Source organism: Poecilia formosa, unplaced genomic scaffold (assembly GCF_000485575.1).
Source record: "Poecilia formosa unplaced genomic scaffold, Poecilia_formosa-5.1.2 Scaffold41, whole genome shotgun sequence".
NCBI classification, from domain to species: domain Eukaryota; kingdom Metazoa; phylum Chordata; class Actinopteri; order Cyprinodontiformes; family Poeciliidae; genus Poecilia; species Poecilia formosa.
In genome coordinates, this window is record NW_006799980.1 from 2,830,910 (window position 1) to 2,848,409 (window position 17,500).

General features: G+C 41.1%; 3 protein-coding genes across 4 annotated transcripts in view; 2 read left to right on the plus strand and 1 right to left on the minus strand.

Moving 5' to 3' along the window:
• The window catches only part of slc7a7 (solute carrier family 7 member 7), a 25,519-nt gene extending 16,706 nt beyond the window's left edge, over window positions 1–8,813 (plus strand). For both annotated transcript variants that reach the window (XM_007551382.2, XM_007551381.2), the window contains 8 exons: window positions 4,995–5,120; window positions 5,258–5,402; window positions 6,318–6,441; window positions 6,525–6,628; window positions 6,714–6,810; window positions 7,417–7,566; window positions 7,642–7,825; window positions 8,127–8,813. In XM_007551382.2, the coding sequence (XP_007551444.1) occupies window positions 4,995–5,120; window positions 5,258–5,402; window positions 6,318–6,441; window positions 6,525–6,628; window positions 6,714–6,810; window positions 7,417–7,566; window positions 7,642–7,825; window positions 8,127–8,197 (1,001 nt within the window). In that variant the 3' untranslated portion in view covers window positions 8,198–8,813. The remainder of the gene's footprint in view (window positions 1–4,994; window positions 5,121–5,257; window positions 5,403–6,317; window positions 6,442–6,524; window positions 6,629–6,713; window positions 6,811–7,416; window positions 7,567–7,641; window positions 7,826–8,126) is intronic.
• Window positions 8,814–8,815: 2 nt separating this feature from the next.
• Window positions 8,816–13,416, minus strand: oxa1l (OXA1L mitochondrial inner membrane protein). Its single transcript, XM_007551413.2, has 11 exons — window positions 13,278–13,416; window positions 12,641–12,775; window positions 12,205–12,309; window positions 11,868–12,126; window positions 11,600–11,743; window positions 11,417–11,502; window positions 10,733–10,897; window positions 10,531–10,635; window positions 10,266–10,428; window positions 10,100–10,180; window positions 8,816–9,043 (listed from the first exon to the last, which is right to left on the minus strand). The coding sequence occupies exons 1-11, from the start codon at window positions 13,386–13,388 to the stop codon at window positions 8,940–8,942; spliced, it is 1,458 nt and encodes a 485-aa protein (XP_007551475.2). The 5' UTR covers window positions 13,389–13,416; the 3' UTR covers window positions 8,816–8,939.
• A 1,257-nt stretch (window positions 13,417–14,673) lies between these two features.
• On the plus strand, window positions 14,674–17,369 carry LOC103137579 (E3 ubiquitin-protein ligase RNF19B-like). Its single transcript, XM_007551383.2, has 5 exons — window positions 14,674–14,816; window positions 15,067–15,170; window positions 15,282–15,382; window positions 16,252–16,389; window positions 16,478–17,369. Exons 1-5 carry the CDS (start codon window positions 14,779–14,781, stop codon window positions 16,931–16,933), a joined length of 837 nt encoding a protein of 278 aa, XP_007551445.1. The 5' UTR covers window positions 14,674–14,778; the 3' UTR covers window positions 16,934–17,369.
• The last annotated feature ends 131 nt before the right edge of the window (window positions 17,370–17,500 follow it).

Consider the following 17,500-nt stretch of genomic DNA (forward strand, 5'->3'; position numbering starts at 1 on the left):
ACACACACACACACACACACACACACACACACACACATGGTCCATACAGCGATAAGCAGCACTTAAAGGCGGAGCCGATAGCGGCGAGGTAAAGTCCTCGCTGCAGGGAGACTCTGACCTGAGAGGCTAACAGGCAGCTGACAGCTCAGCACAACAGCAAACCATAAAAATCCACTTCCTGTTGGTTCCGCCAAAAACACCATGATCAACGCTGGGCATCCACAAAGTATTCACACCCCGGGTTAAATGCCAGGTTTTATGATCATCCTGTAATAAAAAAAATCCTTTTAAAAACACCTTTAGTGTGACACATATATTGCAGAATTCAACTGGAAAAACAAAAAACAGTTGTAAAGCTTGTGTTTTCTTTAAAATTAAACTTATTGGTTAATTTTAATATTCAGCCTTCTTCAGCCTACAACCTCCAACACGTAGCAACTCTGGTAGATGAAAAATGTTCAGCTGTCCTTGTACGACAGGATGATACTGAAGCCAACCAGTATTTGAAAACTGTATTTAGATGCAGCTACATAAATGTTTATTCATGTTTGCTTCAGTGAAGGATTGGGTTAAAGTTGCAGATATTTTTGTTTATTTTTCAGTTGACTAGTTCAGGATTTATGTCACATTTAAAGTGGAAATAATTTTGACTTATGCAGCTGATTGTGGGTTGCGTAGATCAGCTGTATCAACTTAGTCTGTTATGAAACAGATGATTCTCAGTTTTAATTTAACTCCACACTATTTTTTTTTTTTTACAAACAATATAATCTGGTTCTATTGATGGTGAGTAATTGATGTTTTCAACCTGCTAAAACTCAGATTCTTTTAAATCAGATACTTGAAATCTATCCAGTCTTTTCCAGTTAGCCTCAAACATATTGCTTTTCATTTTGCCACTGGGTTTAGAAAGTTCCTTACCGGGATTTAACTAAGCAAATACATAAGGGCCTCCCATTGGATAATTACTGTTTCTGCTGGCAGCAAATTATATTTAACCCTAACTGATCCAGTTAATTGTTTCTCATTTCTTAAACAGTCATGTTGGAAGGCAGATACCATAACCATGGAAAAGATGATGATCTGCAGTCATGCAAAAAAACACATCTAAAGGGATTGCTGAAACTACTGAAACTGGGTTAAGAAGTTTGACGTGTGTGAAGTGTGAGGAATTTGGTCAAGTGCCATTAAATGGGACTTGACCATCTGAGTCTCAACTGTTTATAAAAAAACATCCCAAGTGCTTAAAAAACACCCACCTAGCCAATAAGTTAATGTTTTTTGGTGTCTGGAAAAAGAGCCGTTTCAAAAACCAGCCTATTGTGAAGGGACATTCGACGGGCACTGTGCTGTTACCTAGCAACCCCAGCGAAGCCCAGCTTGTCACCTAGCAACCCAAGCTGAGCTCCAGCACGTTTGGTCAGCTGGTTTTACTGCGGGATATGCTGTACAATGACTGCTGGAAAAAAAAGAAGAAGAAAGTTTTGCTTTTGATGTTGTTGACTTACCATCCAGAAACCAGTTAGCATTCTTATTGGTTCCGCAGGAGGTTCCACTTCTGCTTTTCATTGATGTCACCTAGTAATTATAAATAGCGCATTTTTACGTGCCAGTGTAAACATTGAAGTGGAGGTTCATGGCCAGCAGCAGCTCATTTGGATTTAAAATGACAAGAGGCCTTAAAAGAGCTCATTTTAACTCTAGTAAATTGACCTTTATATCTAAGTATTTAGGAGTTTCCTGACTGTCTCTCTGCAGTCACACCAGTTTAACGGGGTTAAACTGAATCACTGTAAAACCTCAGCAAGTGCTCTTTAGTAATTACCCATTCAGGAAGCAGAAACTTGCTTTATAAATTGCAGGACACTTCCCAAACAAAAACTCTCAGATGCAAGGATTTGTGATAATACAAAGAAAAATGAAAGAAGATTTATTCAAGCAAAAAGCAGTTACAGGTTCTCATTTCCAAACCAAAAGTACATCCTAAAAAAAAAATCCTTTCTTCACATCCTGGAAATCCTCTAATAGAAGAGAAGCCCAGCCTCGAAATGTTATATTAAAATTCCCCAAACAAAAACTGTTTTGCAAAACTAAAAACTCCTGAGCAACATTAGTCCTCCAAGCTTTTATATGAGTGAATATGAGTGATTGACATATAAGGAGGGGTTACAGAGAAACATGAGAAAGTGAGAGCAGAGTCTCTGAGCAGAGGGAGAATCTGTTGATGCCTTTTATAGAGTTGCTTTCTGTCCGTATCTCAGTTTCACCCGTCTCCTTGGATACTTGTGGGAAGCTCCTCCGTCCACCGCCATACGACTCCTCCTCACTTGGCCTTGAATCCCTTCCTGTGGCTTCTGCCTGCTGTGAACTGAAGCACCTGAATCCAATAATCTGAAGGTCTTTCATATCAGACAGAGGGCCGACGTCGGGGCCTTCAGCACCAAGAGCTGGCAGTGGCTTGAGTCTCTTAATGATAAAGGCAAAGTTAGCATAAGATTAGGACTGAAACGAATAATCGTGATGAATCGATTATTGAAATAATTAAGTCAGCAATTGATTTAATTAACTAGAGTACACAGGCTCAAAAGAAGGCCATTTGGTGAAAGATCAACACACTCAGATCATACATTAAGCTACATCTGTACAAAAATATATACATTTTACATTTAAGATCAAATAAAAACTTTGTCTGTAAACATGCTCCATCCAGAACTTCTCAAATTGTTTTAGCTTCACCGTTATCAAATTCAGTAACAAAAAAAACCTCCTATTTTGCAGTTTTTGCTGTCCAGGCTTATTAATTAGTTGATCCAGAAAATAATCTCCAGACTATAGGGATCCTATGCTGTTGTATTTTTAAAAAATAATTGTTTATTTGCATTTATTAATATGTTTCTAATATTGTGTAATAAAAGCTTAAGAAAAATCGGTATAATAAGCCAGAATTTTTTTTAGATTAATCGATTAATCATCATTTTCGATTATTGAAGTAATCTTTAGTTGCAGTCCTTCATCACATGTCTAGAAAGTTAAATATTTATTTCTTCTAAACCTTTTGATACATTTTAATCAAACTGAACAAATAATATTCTTATTTGTGTTCATTTTACGTAGTTTATATCTGATTGTTTTAGATTTTTTCTAAATATCAGAACCCTACAATGTTTTCAGGATCCTGACTTTTAAGCATACACTTAAACCTGACTCACAAATATGTGATGCTTGTTTTTTTTTATTGTGTTTGAATAGACTTCCTGTTGATCTCAGACATGGTGTGATCCTCCAAGTGTTTAAAAAACAAAATTTTTCCTAATAAGTTTGTTAAACCAGAATTAAACAATGTCTCAGACTCGTCCTAAAACACTTTACGCAATCGTTGAACCGTGGTAAGTGAAAATGCTAAGACTCAACCTGCTATGTCAGCTGCTTTGGAGGGCAACTAATTCTATCAGCATTCATAAAACTTGCACAACGACTAATACTCCCTCTGGGGAGGGAGTCAGATAAAAAAGGACATTTGCAAGAAGTGCAACTATGTGGAGATCTTCAAGTTTCTGTCTTTATGGATTAGCTGCTGATAAGAAGATAAACACTGTGACGCTGCTCAAGGTGAAGGTGGACAATATGTCAAAGGAAAGCAGCTCAGATCAATTTCTTCTGTCGCTGGTTTGTTAGGAGCGTAAATAGTTACAAATTTAAATACTGAGCTCAAGTGTAAACTCACGAGGTCAGTTTGGGATTACAAATCTTCCTCTCGACCTTTTGAAACTCGCCTTCGCAACAGTGTCCAATCCCGTTGAATCTTGTCACATTTTGCCGTGTTATTCAACTTTCAACACATTGTAATGTGAATTACAAACAGAACTGTGTTTAGTTTAATCTCAGTGTAGCTCTGTGAAACCCTCAGGTGTCTGTTAGGGAACAGTAATGAAATGGCATCAACATCTCACAAAAAGGAAAATGTTGAATTCATTAAGTGAAAAAGTTGAGGTGTTTGGCACGGCTGAGGTCCGAGCAAAACATGTTTATCAAAATAAAAATAAAATAAAATAGCTGTGGCATCCACAAATCTGGCTTTAATGGAAGAAAGCTGATGTTCAAAGAAAGCAGAATTTAGTTTTCTGTTTGACTCAAACCATGTTGGGGAAGTGGCTAAAGTGTGGCAAAGATGCTCTGGTCAGATGTTAGAAAAAGGAAACTTTCTGTTCTGTCTGTGACTCATTCATTATGCGTGTCCTTCTGAACATAAAATTCCCAGGGAGATGCATGGTGGTGGCAGCATTATGCAATGGGAATGCTTTTTTCCCCAGCTGTGACAGGGAAACTGGGGACAGTTAACATGAATATTTATAATGCCAGACATTTAACTGCTGCAAGCTACAAAAAGACTTATGACTTGGTCAGAAACAGTCTGAAAATAGAGCGAGAGCTCCAGAAGATTTGTTTAGATCAAAGTATGTACATTCATTAGTGGTCCAGTCAAAGTCCAGATTTATACATCCAGTTTACAATATGTAAAAAATATTAATCTTGAGGTTCACAGATGCTTTCAATTCAAGCTGACTCAGCTTAAGTCGTATTGTAAATTCAAATTCGAGCCGCACTTTTCAGATGTGTCTCATACAAAATGTGAAACCCTGCATCAGTTCTACACTTAAAATCCAAACTAAATCCACTGAAGTTTGTAGTGGCAGTGTGACAGAACGCGAGAAGGTTTAAGGTCCTGAATCCACAGGCAAGGCGCTGTACCTGCGTGTGTGTGTCTCTCTGTGTGTGTGTCTCAGTGTGTGAGCGTCCGCCTGTATGTGCTGCTCTCAGCTGTTTCCTCGCCTGACAAACAACAGGCCGCTCCGCTTGAGTCAGCAGCAGCGTTTCCTTAGATCAGCCACACGGAAACATGCTGGCGCACGCTGGAGTTTGCAGACCACACGTCTCCACGGACTCCTCTGCTCTCTCTGACTGTCTGTCTGTCTGTCTGGCGGCTCCCCTCACAGGTCTGCTGACCTTTGTGAACTGCGCCTACGTGAAGTGGGGCACCAGGGTGCAGGACTTCTTCACCTACGCCAAGGTCATCGCCCTCATCGCTGTCATCATCACCGGCCTGGTGAAGATTGGACAAGGTCAGCTCACCGAGTCGCCGAGCCGACACTAAACGTCAATGATTAGATGATTGGCAGGATACTCTGCTGTTTTCTCATTAAAAACAGCTTAATGATTACTGAAAGTGTTTTTTTTTAAATATATTTTCATCTTCCAGGTTACACCCAGAACTTTGATGGCATGTTTGACGGCTCCTCTCAGGACCCAGGACACATCGCTCTGGCTCTGTACTCCGCTCTGTTCTCCTACTCCGGATGGGACACGCTCAACTTCGTCACAGAGGAGATCAAAAACCCAGAGAGGTGGGCAGGCCAGAAAAAACCCCCCTCTGTACCACCCCAAATGGTTTATTATGCACATGTAACAAGCAGCTTTTACGGAAGTGTTGAGCCCTCCTCCTGACCGAACTACAAGAGCCAGTTTAGATAAGATTAGACTCACCCTAATAAACATACATGATTCAATCAGGTTTAGGTCAGGACCTTATCAATGTCAATTCCAGTTTTGATGATATTTCAATTAACTTTCCTGATTAGCAAACTAGTAAACTGATCATTTTCAAACTGTTCTCAGTCAGATTAATTGAGTTTCTTAATAGCATCAAAAAAGCTTTGAGCTGTGGAGCGAAATGGGGTTTTCAGGTTTTGCCTTTTGTCGTTGTGCTGGAAGTCGTCTTGGTGGCGGATTTGACATGGAGTAAGGCTGCATGAACTCAGGAAGAGTTAACTTCTTAGTCTAAATCAGTACATTGTTAAATTATTGACTGAATAAAGAAAGTCACATACAGTCAGTAAATCTAATTTAAACATTCAAATCAATACCTGCTGATACTAAATCCTTCAACGTGTCATTTTTACCTTTGTTTCTCTCATAAGGTCCTAAATGCATTGATTTAGTGCCCCATTAATAGTACTTTGTTCTGCACTGATGCTTTTAATCTAAATCTTTTCCTCTGTTTTGTTTAACATTTGTGAAGAAGAGCCAGGCTTTTAAATCAAATTCAAAGAAACCTGTCACAAGAGAGTCGTTGCTTTAATTCGGACAAAGGCCAGCCTGATTACGTCTGGATCTCCAGACTCTCCCAGGCAGATTAGGTGTCAAACATCCTCATCTCAGCTCTTCTCTCTCTCTTTCTCTATCTCTCTCTCTCTGAGCTGAACTTGATGTGCATCTCTTCTGCTTTGCTTCCCCCTGCTGGTCGTCTCTGTGAACTGCAGAAATCTTCCCCTGGCCATCGCCATCTCCATGCCCATCGTCACGGTGATCTACATCCTGACCAACGTGGCTTACTACACCGTCCTCCCCATCAACGCCATCTTAGACAGCGATGCCGTCGCCGTGGTGAGTTCCTGGATGTTTTCGGTAAGTCTTGACCTTTGTGACGGAGGGACTGTGGTTTAAAACCTGCTGTTGTTTCGCTGCAGACCTTCGCAGATCAGGTGTTTGGCGTGATGAACTGGACCATTCCCCTAGCGGTGGCTCTCTCCTGCTTCGGCGGGCTGAACGCCTCCATCGTGGCGGCGTCCAGGTGAGGCGTTCAGAACAACAGGACCTCAGTAGGAGTCATGAAGCAAACTCATACTAACCCACTTTCTGTGTCCTTTCATGAACAGGTTGTTCTTCGTGGGCTCCAGAGAGGGACACCTGCCTGACTTCCTGTGCATGATCCACGTCCATCGCTACACACCCATTCCTGCCCTCCTCTTCAACGTCAGTCATCTACAAGATCTTTTCACCTAATTTTAAATTTACCACTAGGGATGCACCGATCCACTTTAATCACTTCGGATACCAATATCTGATATCTGAGATTTGACCAGTCCAATACAGAAAAACAGTATTGAATTGATTTAAAACTTTGGTTTTTTGAAACACATACATGAACTGAACTGAATTATAAATTTATCTGATAACTCTGTACCAGAACAGTACATTTAAATACACCAATAGCTTCACAAGTTTAGTCAAATATATAAAAACAGCACAACTTAGGAGTATAACACCTGATGTGAAATAAATAATAAAGAAACCGAAACTGGCTAAAACAACAGGTTGACTACTTTGGTCAAACTTGTATAAAAAAAATGCAACAAACTTTCTTTCAAATGGTTCAGAAAGTGCAATTAGGCATTATAAATATAATAAAGCATGACGTCGCTCAGAGCACAAACCATAGAATTAGATTGAATAGATCTGTCTTCATGGATCAGGCTTGTCACCTAGAATTTTTTTCAATATCAGGACAGATACCTATGTTAATATCTGTTTATCACCAGGCTTCCTGATCTAACCAGGTTTCATTTCTCCCTCCTCCAGGGCTTTATGGCTCTCATCTATCTGTGCGTGGAAGACGTCTTCAGGCTGATCAACTACTACAGCTTCAGCTACTGGTTCTTCGTTGGCTTGTCCATCTTAGGGCAGCTCTACCTTCGCTGGAAGCAGCCCGACAGAGAGAGGCCGCTAAAGGTAGATCAGCCCCAGTCCAGACGTAGTTTCGGTTTCCAGACTCGAGCCTTCATCTCTCGTCTTTCCCTCTCACAGCTCAGCCTGATCTACCCCATCATTTTCTGCTTCCTCACCATCTTCCTGGTGGTGGTGCCCCTCTACAGCGACACCATCAACTCTCTGATCGGCATCGGCATCGCCCTCTCAGGAGTTCCTGTCTACTTCCTCTGCTGCTACACTCCGGCCACTAAGAGGCCGCTGTGGCTGCGCAGCTTCATCGGTAAGGCAAACCCAGATTGAATTAAGAACAATTCAATCATAAATCGAAGGATTGCAGGAAGTTTTTGTCATGAATTGTGAGGATGGTGTGTTCAGGTTGATGTGTGGTGTTGGTTTTCCCAACTTCCCGTATTTAATGTGCCACGTTTATCAAATTTATACCCAGTAGTTCTCCACTTAATAGTTTGGTAAAACTATCTGAATGGATCATTTTCTTGTCAGCCATATTTGTAGTTCATACTGACAAAACCTTCCCAATTGGATGTTAAATCTTAAATCTTCCTCTCGTGTGTTTCTTTCAGCTAAGTGTGGCATCCTGATTCAGAAAGTGTGCTACTCGGTTTTGACCGAGATGGACGACAAATCAGAGTAGAGACGTTTGCTTTCCACACCCTGACAGACTGAAGACGGAGTCTGACCTCTGAACTCTGCTGCTGCTGAAAGGCCCCGCAGGACAAACATCTGGGCCTGAGCTGGACGCAGCGCTCTGCCTCGTCAGTCATCTCCACGTTATTCGTTTCTCACGGTGGCCGGAGCAACTTCAGGAAGAACACTGACGTGAACCAAGTCCGCATGCGCCTGAGCATCTCGGTGAAGAAACATTTAACTGAACCAAGTATTTTGTGTGAAATCATGGAAATGTTTTTTCCTTTTACTTAAAAGGCTACAAATTATTGACGAATTTGTTTTATAGTTAGGATTTTTGAAACTGAAAGCACTGCTGACCGTACAAACAGCCTCAATGTTATTTGCACACAGAAGGAAGAGAAATTAAATAAAGTGTGCGACTTTATGTTTGTGAAAATGTTTTATATTGTCAGCTGGGAGGTCTGCCAAGGGCTATTTTTACATAAAAACTGTAGAGTTTGATCATGTTCAGCTGCAAAAGTCTATTTATAATAAAAATGACTTTAAAACTTTAAACGACTCAGGTTTGTACGTAATAAGCAGAGATTTGTTTGTGAGCACAATAAAACATTATCAAACACTGTGAAGTTTTAAAGCAGAGTTTATATTTGCTTAAAACACATAATCACATCCCAACATTTCATCCCTCTCTTCTCTCTATAAATATGTACATAATTCTCTACAGAGGAGCAAAAACCCGGCTGGATTCATCCGATCGTGTCCTTCCACGGCTTTGCTTTGATTTCCTGTTGCTTAGCGGCTTGAGGTGTCTGCTGCAGAGGATTGTGGGTAAAAGTCTGCCTCAGTGGACCTGCAAGGCCAAAAAAAAAAAAAAAAAGGTTTAGAAATACTTGGAGAAAAACATCTATGCTTGAAAAATTCCTTTCTCTTAGGTCTGGTGTTGACATGTTAGGCAACCCTCGGAAAAGATGATAAAAGATCAGAAAAAATAACACAAAGTAAAGCATCTCCTTAATACAACATCTTCAAACGAATCGTTCAACATTTTCAAGTCCATATAGTCATGAGCAGAATGACAGGGAATCAGTTCATCAAGGAGCTGAAATGTACAACTTTGTTCCAAAATTATTTCAGCTCTAAAGTGATTTCCGAATGTTGCACCTGAAATGTTTCTTGCTAAAACTCAACTTATTGGTTTAATTTATTTGGATTATACGAGAATTATGGACTGACTACATTTATACAGTGCTGACCACTAAAAGCAGGACAATTTTTAAAAGATACTTTATACTGACCATGTATCACAAAAAGGAAAAAACAACAGTTTTATATGTAAAATATTAGCTATAAAAGAAAGAAGATCTGCAGGAGCCTGGAGATGTTGCATCTTTTATTTGTCTGCAGGATGTCAAACTAACCACAAGAGGGAGCCATTTCCTGTAAAGTTTACATCAGGACTGTGGTTTCCACTGTTCGGACAACTTAAAAAAAAATATATTTTTATAATGTTCTGTAATCTTCACACACAATCCTGAACAGGCTACACTTTTGCTTTTGATTCAGGAGGCGTGGCTTAATCCTGCAGCCCCATTAAATATAATATAGATTATATTTTAACTTCAGGATGTTAAAGACTCGTTTACTTATGAAAATTCTGATTTAATTTGATTAATTTACCTTTAAAGGAGCAGTTTACATTTTTAAAGCAAAAATACTTTTACCAATTCTTCTTTTCTGTTGAGTTAAACAATATTTGGGTACAAATTCATCAAATATTGTTAAGAAATAAGAGGAAACATGCCCTTGCGTGTCTTTCATAATTTTCTCATCCACCTGTAACGCTTTTGTTCATCTAATCCTTCTCAGAAAGTTAGTTTTGAAAGTATGGAAGCGTAGCGGCTCAGACCTTTAGCTGCGATGTCCAGATGATTCTTTATCCTTCTCTCTCTCTCCTCCAGCTGGTGAGCCAGCTGAGCGTTCTTCCATCCTGGAGGCCAGACGAAACCAAGCTACGCTTTAGTAAATCTGCTGCCCAAATTAAGCTTCAACCGGTTCATTTCTGCAGCACTGACCCTTCTTCATGCTCTCAATAAGTCCGTCGCTCTGAGGCAGCGCTGCGGTCGGGTGTTTGACCCTCTCCGGGATGTTGAACCTCCGTCTGACTGCAGGATGCCTGAGCAGAGCCACTTGACCCAGGGAGAAGCAGTTGGAGGTGAGCCAGTAGGTGAACACCGCCTGGGAACAGATAATTTAACACACACACACAGAGTGTAAGCAGCAGAGCTTTATGGCTTCCTGGGGCATCAGGGATGAGTTCTGGGGTAAATCCACACCAACCGTGGGGAAGTTGATGGTGAGAGGCAGGATGATCAAAGGCATGATTCTGAAGACGGTCTTCATGGTTCTCAGGTTTGGGTTGTCGATACCAGACTCTGCTCCCAGCTGAAACATTTAAATCAGAGATTTAGGAAAACGTTGCTCTGATTCTGTTGATAGAACAGAAAAACTGAATCTGAGGAGCAGTAAAAGTTCATCTCACCTCCAGGATGAAGAACATGGTCCCGGTGACAGCGAAAGGAAGGATGTAAAACGGATCAGCTGCACTCAGGTCAGTGAACCAGAGGACGCCTCCCGTCTGTAAGCTGGGCACCGGCAGATACGCCATCTTCCTCAGAGCGATGAAGAACGAGATGAAGACCGGCGCCTGACGGAGATCAACACAACTAGAGCTTTATTTATCAATAATAAGGAATTACTGACTCAAAACAAGCAGCTATATCTGTCAGAAAAGCTACTTGTAAGTTTGTTTTGTTTTATTTCAAGTGTACTAAGGCATTTGCACTAGAAACTAGAAAATACTTAAGACTTTGTGTTTTTGCAGTGTGTCATACTTAGTAGGGTTGGAAATCTTGAGGTATTTAAATCATAACTTGATTTTTTTTACATTAGATTAGAAATGAACAATAAGATAATAGAGTTTTGATTATTTTAAATTATCCATATCTGCATCTCAATGTATAAAAAAGCTATGTTTTACACCTCAACACTAACACTCTAAGCTTTCAGGAAGATACTTGAGTCAGTCCTTAACTCAGCCTGTCATGTTATGCCCCATAAGGGGCTGAAATCTTAAACAACACATAATCAGGATCACCAGGGAAGGTTCATGTTGACATAAATATTAAATTATAAACACTGATGCACCTAAACAATATAAACTGACCTGGACCAGAGGAACCAGGAAGCCTCGTAGAGGATTGACGTCATGTTTCTTCTGGAACAGGTTCAGATCAGAGTACGCCTTGGCGACTGCGAAACAATCAATCGGCAGGTCAGAATGAGAGAGAGAGAGAGACGACTGAAGAGCAGAAAGACGGCGAACACAGCAGAGAGCGAGGAGACGAACATTCGTATTTATTTCCGCTCTGCTTGGCCTCGTTCATTTTGTCGGTTAGCTTGGTCATCTCAGGCAGGACGTTGTTCAGTTTGGCCGCCTCTCTCTGACCCTTCACGATGACGGGAAACACGGCCACACGGGCCAGAACCGTTCCTGGAACCAACAACAGAACAACATATAAACAGCAAAACACACATTGTCGGATGAGGACTTCAGAACAGATAACTTAAATATTCTGAAAACAGAACTCAATATTCAGAAAGGTTCTTTTGCTCACCGACGACGATCGCGCCCCACCAGGGCAGGCCCAGGTCCATGTGGATGAACTCCAGCAGACTCTGGATCAGACCCACCGGAGTGTGAGCGGCCAGGCCCAACTCCGCCAGCCTGGGCTCTGCAGCCACGGCCTGCAGGACGTCTGCTGCGACCGGAGCGGCGTCGGCCGCCTGCTGCGCCAGAACAGGCAAGGCGTCGGCGGGCAGGGAGGCAGAGCTGTCCGCTACAGAGGCGGCCGCAGAAACACCTTCAGCTGGGATCTGGAGGTGGGAGTTATGAAGAGTTAGGATGGAAATCCAGATGAAAGATAAGAGAGAGCTGCTTTATTATTCAGTGACCTGCTGGGAGGCTGTCTGTGTGAGGGCGGGGGCCGGGTCAGCAGAGAGGGAGGGTGCAGAGGACTGCAGGACAGCAGCTGATGTCGACACATCAACGGGTTGGATCTGGAGGAAACCACCAGAAATGTAACTTATCTGTGACTGAACAGAGTTTATTTTAAGACTAAAATATGAATAAAAAATTAACAATTGTGTGGCAGGAGAGAGTTCGACATAGAAATGTGAGATTTTTATTATCAAACATTTTTAAAATCTTAAAAGAAGTGGTTGCTATGGAAACCTGGAGACTCCATGATGCCACTCTTAGCTGCAGTTCCAAACTTTCTAACTATTGAAGCCAGTTACAACAACAGTTTTATTAAACATGAAGGTAATCAATGCCACTTTAACTGGCTACAATATGTTTTTAAATATTTACTAACACGTGTTAACTGACCTGTGAGCTGTTCTGTCTGACTGCCACAGCGCTGACCCAGACGAACTTTCCACGGTGCCTGCGGCTGATCCGAGTCCTGCTGAAAGGACTGCTGCAGCCGAACAGTGTGTGGAGGCTGGAGCTCTGGAGAAACAGCTGTACGGACAGAAACAAGAGATTCAGCACAAAATGGAAGGAAGGTTTTCATCCAATTCTGCTAGAAGTTAAACAGCTTTTTTTAAAAGTTAAAAATAAGTTACGTAAATCCATTTATACTTTATGTCTGTACGCTAAAACGAAGTAAAATTCCTGGTTTGTGTGCACTATTTTGGTCAACAAAGCAATTCTGACACTGAAAATCTACGGATAATGTCTGAAGCTACCCTGAAAGTGCGATAAAATCATTTAAATAAGGTTTATAAACCTTTCAACAACGAAGTTTGGAACAACCGACTAAACTACAACGAAATTGAAAATCCATTATTTGCAGCATTTAATCGACTTTTATTGACGTCTCTGCAGACTCTGTCAAAGTCACACTCATAACGCAGTGAGGAGGCTAACCGGCTAGCAAGCTAGCCGCTGAAAGCTGTTGGTTCTGCCTCTGTTTTAGAAGCAGGAACAGAACTTCTCCAGCAGAACTGTGAACTGAACATACTTGGTTCTGAATGCTTGGAAGAACGGGACTGCCCCGGCTCGGTTTCCCGGTCTGCCTCAGGAAACATCTTGCTAAGCAGCTCGGAGTCACCCCGCTCCTGAGGGCAGCCATGTTGGGAGGGAGGAGATACTGCTACGGAACGTGGGAAGGGACAACCTGCCAAACCGCGAACGTGTTTTTCTATGCGTAAGAAGTGCAACGTTTTAATTATTACAGTGACACATTTTGACTACATTCGTACTTTTTAGAAACCTCATTTATCATAAACATAATAAATGTCTAGTCGCGTTGTTACACATTGAGCCATACTGGGACACAATATCTGGGCCAAAGTTCCGCTCCAAATTTGTAATTTATTTATTTTTATTATTAATAACTACATCTCTGAAAATCATTATGCTGACGTACCAAATCAACAAATAAATGTTTTAAATTAAAAGTACATTTTAACCGTTCCTTTAACTTGCTGGTGGTTGTTATATGCGTAGCTCCAAATTTACTTTCACTTCAAAATTGATATGACGTCAACAGGGTTTGTTGTTGTTGTTCTTTGTTTGCGTGACTATGCAATAACTCACCTGCTGGGTTGATTATGGACTGAATTTGCATGCAGTTGGTCAGTGAATAAGGTAAATGCCGCTGGGGCACCTAGGCATGCTGGGGCCCACCAGCATGCCTAGGTGGGCCCCATGTAGGGAAAAGGAGGGCATGCCATATGGGTCCCATATGGGTTTGTCCGCTGGTTCCACGATGGCCCCACATGGGCAAACCCATGTGGGGCCATTTTGGAACCCGCGGACAAACCCATATGGGACCCATATATCAGCCCTCCTTTCCCCCACATGGGGCCCACCTAGGCATGCTGGCTGGTAAATAGCTCATTCAAATAAACGTGCTTGCATTTCCTATATGTTTTCTATTCGTTTTCTTTTTAGAAATAGTAAATTAATCTTGTGACTTAATGAGACTTTGGTAACTGGCTTAGGGGAATCCACACCTTTTTCTTCTGAAAGAGATAACTCCTCCTGCCTCTCCCTTTGGTGTTCAGATCACCTCTCCAGCAAATCTGGTGTTTTAGGGGCACTTTTGACTGTGGGAAATCCCCGCTTTGCATACTTTAACTTTCATTTTCGGTTAGAAGCTATTTATTTGAACTAATAAGACACAGAGAAAAGATGTTGAATTGAAGCACAGAGCAGCAATGTACAATGCTTGATGTCAAACATTCAAATCTGTCCTGAACTATTTAATTTCTGTGATTGACGTAATAAAATGTCTGTTAAGAGGCGGTATTGTTTTTCTGACTGCATGTAACATTTTGCACTTTTTTCTTCCGACTTTGAATATATATATATATATAAACCCAAAACAAAACATAAAAAAAGTTAAAGATAGAGAGTCGTTGGCGCAAACTCAGATCATGACCTGTAGTCGGAGCTGACGTCTGAGTCAAAGTGCGTCTCTGTTTGGGTTGTGAACGTGTCGCGTCCAGAAAGGAAAGATGTCCATCGATCCGTCTCCATATACAGCGTTGGACAGGTAAACCGCGTTTTCATTCAGTCACAGAAACCCCGAGGTGTATTTTAATTTGTAGGGGGCGTTTTTTTATGCTGAATGTGCTCAAGTCAAGGCTGGTGCGTTCAAACTGCTACGTAAAGACACAGTTTAACTTTTTTTCCTCCGTTTTTATTGAGGGCTAATTGCATATGAAAAAGCGGGATACCAAGCAGTCTGTGCTCCGGAGAAGGAAAGCGAAAGTTTTTACTTCATTTGTATGATTTCGCTTCAGGTCTTTGCTGCGAAAGAAAATGGGCTCATCTGCATCGAAGGAGAAGTGCTACGATCCCAAAGACTCGACGCTGAAATTTGTTGATGGAGATGATGATATGGACTGTAAGTAGGCTGCTGCTGCTGCTCTTCACTTGTTTTAGCTAATCTGTGGATTAATGCTGGAAATCCACTCTAAAATGCCTCTACTGAGTGACTTTGTTTGATTGTCTATAGTTTTGTGCGAAGGCTTTAAATCGCGAAGAGCGCAGATGTCCTGCGGCCACACGGTGACCCCGATGTCTCTCACTAAATGGTGTCTGCAGCAGCTGGAAGAGGTAAAAAAAGAAAAACAAAAACAAAACCACAAATAATAGGGAATTTGTATTCAGTTTTATGTAACAGTCACAGCCTGTAGGGGCATAAACAAAACCTGGAGGGCATTTACAAAACAACATACAGTCAACACTTTGCTACCCACCACCCATTAAATTGTCCAAGTTAATTAATTCCCCCGCCCCCATTTTTTTAACAACTAGTATATTCTTTTCTCTTTTTTAAGGAGATTCTTGCAGTTAGTATGAAACACTATGTTCAAACAGTGTTATATCCAAGCACAGTTGTAGAAAATTGAGTGGGAGGAAAACTGTTAGATAAAAGTGCAAAAGCAACAGGTGTAAGCACAGCTTTTCTTATTTAATTTTTTTATTGTTTCTCTTCTATACAATTCCTATTGCCTAAACTGAATCCCGGATTTTAATTAGATGTGCGTCATAGTTGTAAAAGTTAGAATAAGGACAATAAATGATTGAAAACATTCTTTGTTTTAATTAATTCATATAATCAGAGGCAGTATTGTGCCTTGGTTCCCTACAGTTTTTAATACCCATTAAAAAGATGTTAAACTTCAAAAATATTTACTTTCTCCCAGCATATGTATTTGTGAAAGTGTGTTGTCAATTTAAGATCCATTTTTGAAACTCACTGATGTCAGTATGTTGATTTTGCTGCCATCCCTTCCTCCATGGCTTTCTGCACACATTTATTTTGATATTGATTTGATATGATATTGATGTCAACATGTCCTTTGAAAATTTTATGTGGACGCCCAGGCCTGTCGGGGGACATAAGTACCTTCATAGTTTGCTTGTATCTCAGGCCGGCCTTTAGTCTGCTGACTGATGAATCTTTTCTCATTGTTTTAAAGGGAAAAAGCAAGTTTTCGTGTGGTTCCTGTAAAGCTGCGTGGCCTTTTGAGGAGGTCTGCAAGATGGCTCTCCTGACCCCTGAAGAAAAGAAGAACTTTGAGAAAATGATGAAGATCAATTCCGCTGTTAGCAGAAAAGTATGTCTTCTCTCCCTTACATTGAGGTTTATTTGTTAAAAATACTTTAGTCGACAATTTATTCTACATCTCCATCTTCCTCCTCCAGTGTCCTGGATGCAAGTCTTTTGTTGTTAAACAAGATGAACTTAACCTTTGCGTCAGCTGCACAGCCTGCGCAGAGAAGAAAGGACGCCCGTATGAATTCTGCTGGCAGTGTCAGAGGAAGTGGAAAGGTCCGAAGCCGCGTTCGGACCGCTGTGAGAACGACGGCTGCAGCAACACGGCGCTGCAAACCCTGAGGACCTGCCCAGAAATCGTCTTCGACACAGTGTGGGGAATCAGCGGGTGTCCCTCCATCCGGGCCTGCCCCACCTGCGGCTCACTGCTGGAGCACAAGCGAAACCACTGCAAACACCTCTACTGCGCTCGATGCGAGGTCAAGTTCTGCTTTGTGTGTCTGAAGACTTTTGCTGAATGTTCGAAAACAAGCCACATATCAGGGCCGTGCTCCAGCGGCGTCGCTCCCAGACAGACGGAGATCCCCGTGTGGAGAAAAACCTAACGCTTCGTCCACAGAGTCCAGCACTTCCGTTTGCCTGGGATTAATCAGCGCCAATGTGGCCAAAGGTATTTAAAGAACCATCTCTTGGAGACAGACAGTATTTCTGCTCAGGAATGTCAGAACGTTGGAAATATTGAGCAGAAACAATTTAAAAGATAAAACCAAAACCTGGAATCGTTTGTTTCAGAATCACCATGGATTCATGATTAATACTTTTGTAAGTATTAATACTTGCAACAGTATTAGTGTTCTACAAATCTTTCCACTTTTGTCACTTCCACAGTCACTGCAATGTGTTTTCGTGGCGTTTTATGTCATAAACCAACAAAATGTACCCATAAATGTGGTGTGGAAGAGAAATGATAAATGATTTACAGTCTTTTTTTTATTATTATTCAAACAAAACAGAACTGTACAACGTTAACGTTTTGTTTCTTCTCTATAAGTTTGTAAATTAATGGAATTTATTTTCATGCTTTTACAAGTCCAAAATATTACGCAATAAATTATTTCATTATCGTTATGCTTCCTGATTTCTTTTTGTCATTAAATTGACAGAAAATGTGA

What these genes read in the sequence shown, in the direction of transcription:
- oxa1l (XM_007551413.2), bottom strand. Translation starts at nt 13,388, where the DNA reads ATGGCTGCCCTCAGGAGCGGGGTGACTCCGAGCTGCTTAGCAAGATGT. An exon ending in GAGCGGAAATAAATACGAAT is followed by an intron (nt 11,503 to 11,599) that starts GTTCGTCTCCTC and finishes ATTGTTTCGCAG; the next exon opens with TCGCCAAGGCGTACTCTGAT. An exon ending in TCTGGACATCGCAGCTAAAG is followed by an intron (nt 9,044 to 10,099) that starts GTCTGAGCCGCT and finishes TTGGCCTTGCAG; the next exon opens with GTCCACTGAGGCAGACTTTT.
- LOC103137579 (XM_007551383.2), top strand. Translation starts at nt 14,779, where the DNA reads ATGTCCATCGATCCGTCTCCATATACAGCGTTGGACAG. An exon ending in TGGAGATGATGATATGGACT is followed by an intron (nt 15,171 to 15,281) that starts GTAAGTAGGCTG and finishes GATTGTCTATAG; the next exon opens with TTTTGTGCGAAGGCTTTAAA. An exon ending in GTCTGCAGCAGCTGGAAGAG is followed by an intron (nt 15,383 to 16,251) that starts GTAAAAAAAGAA and finishes ATTGTTTTAAAG; the next exon opens with GGAAAAAGCAAGTTTTCGTG.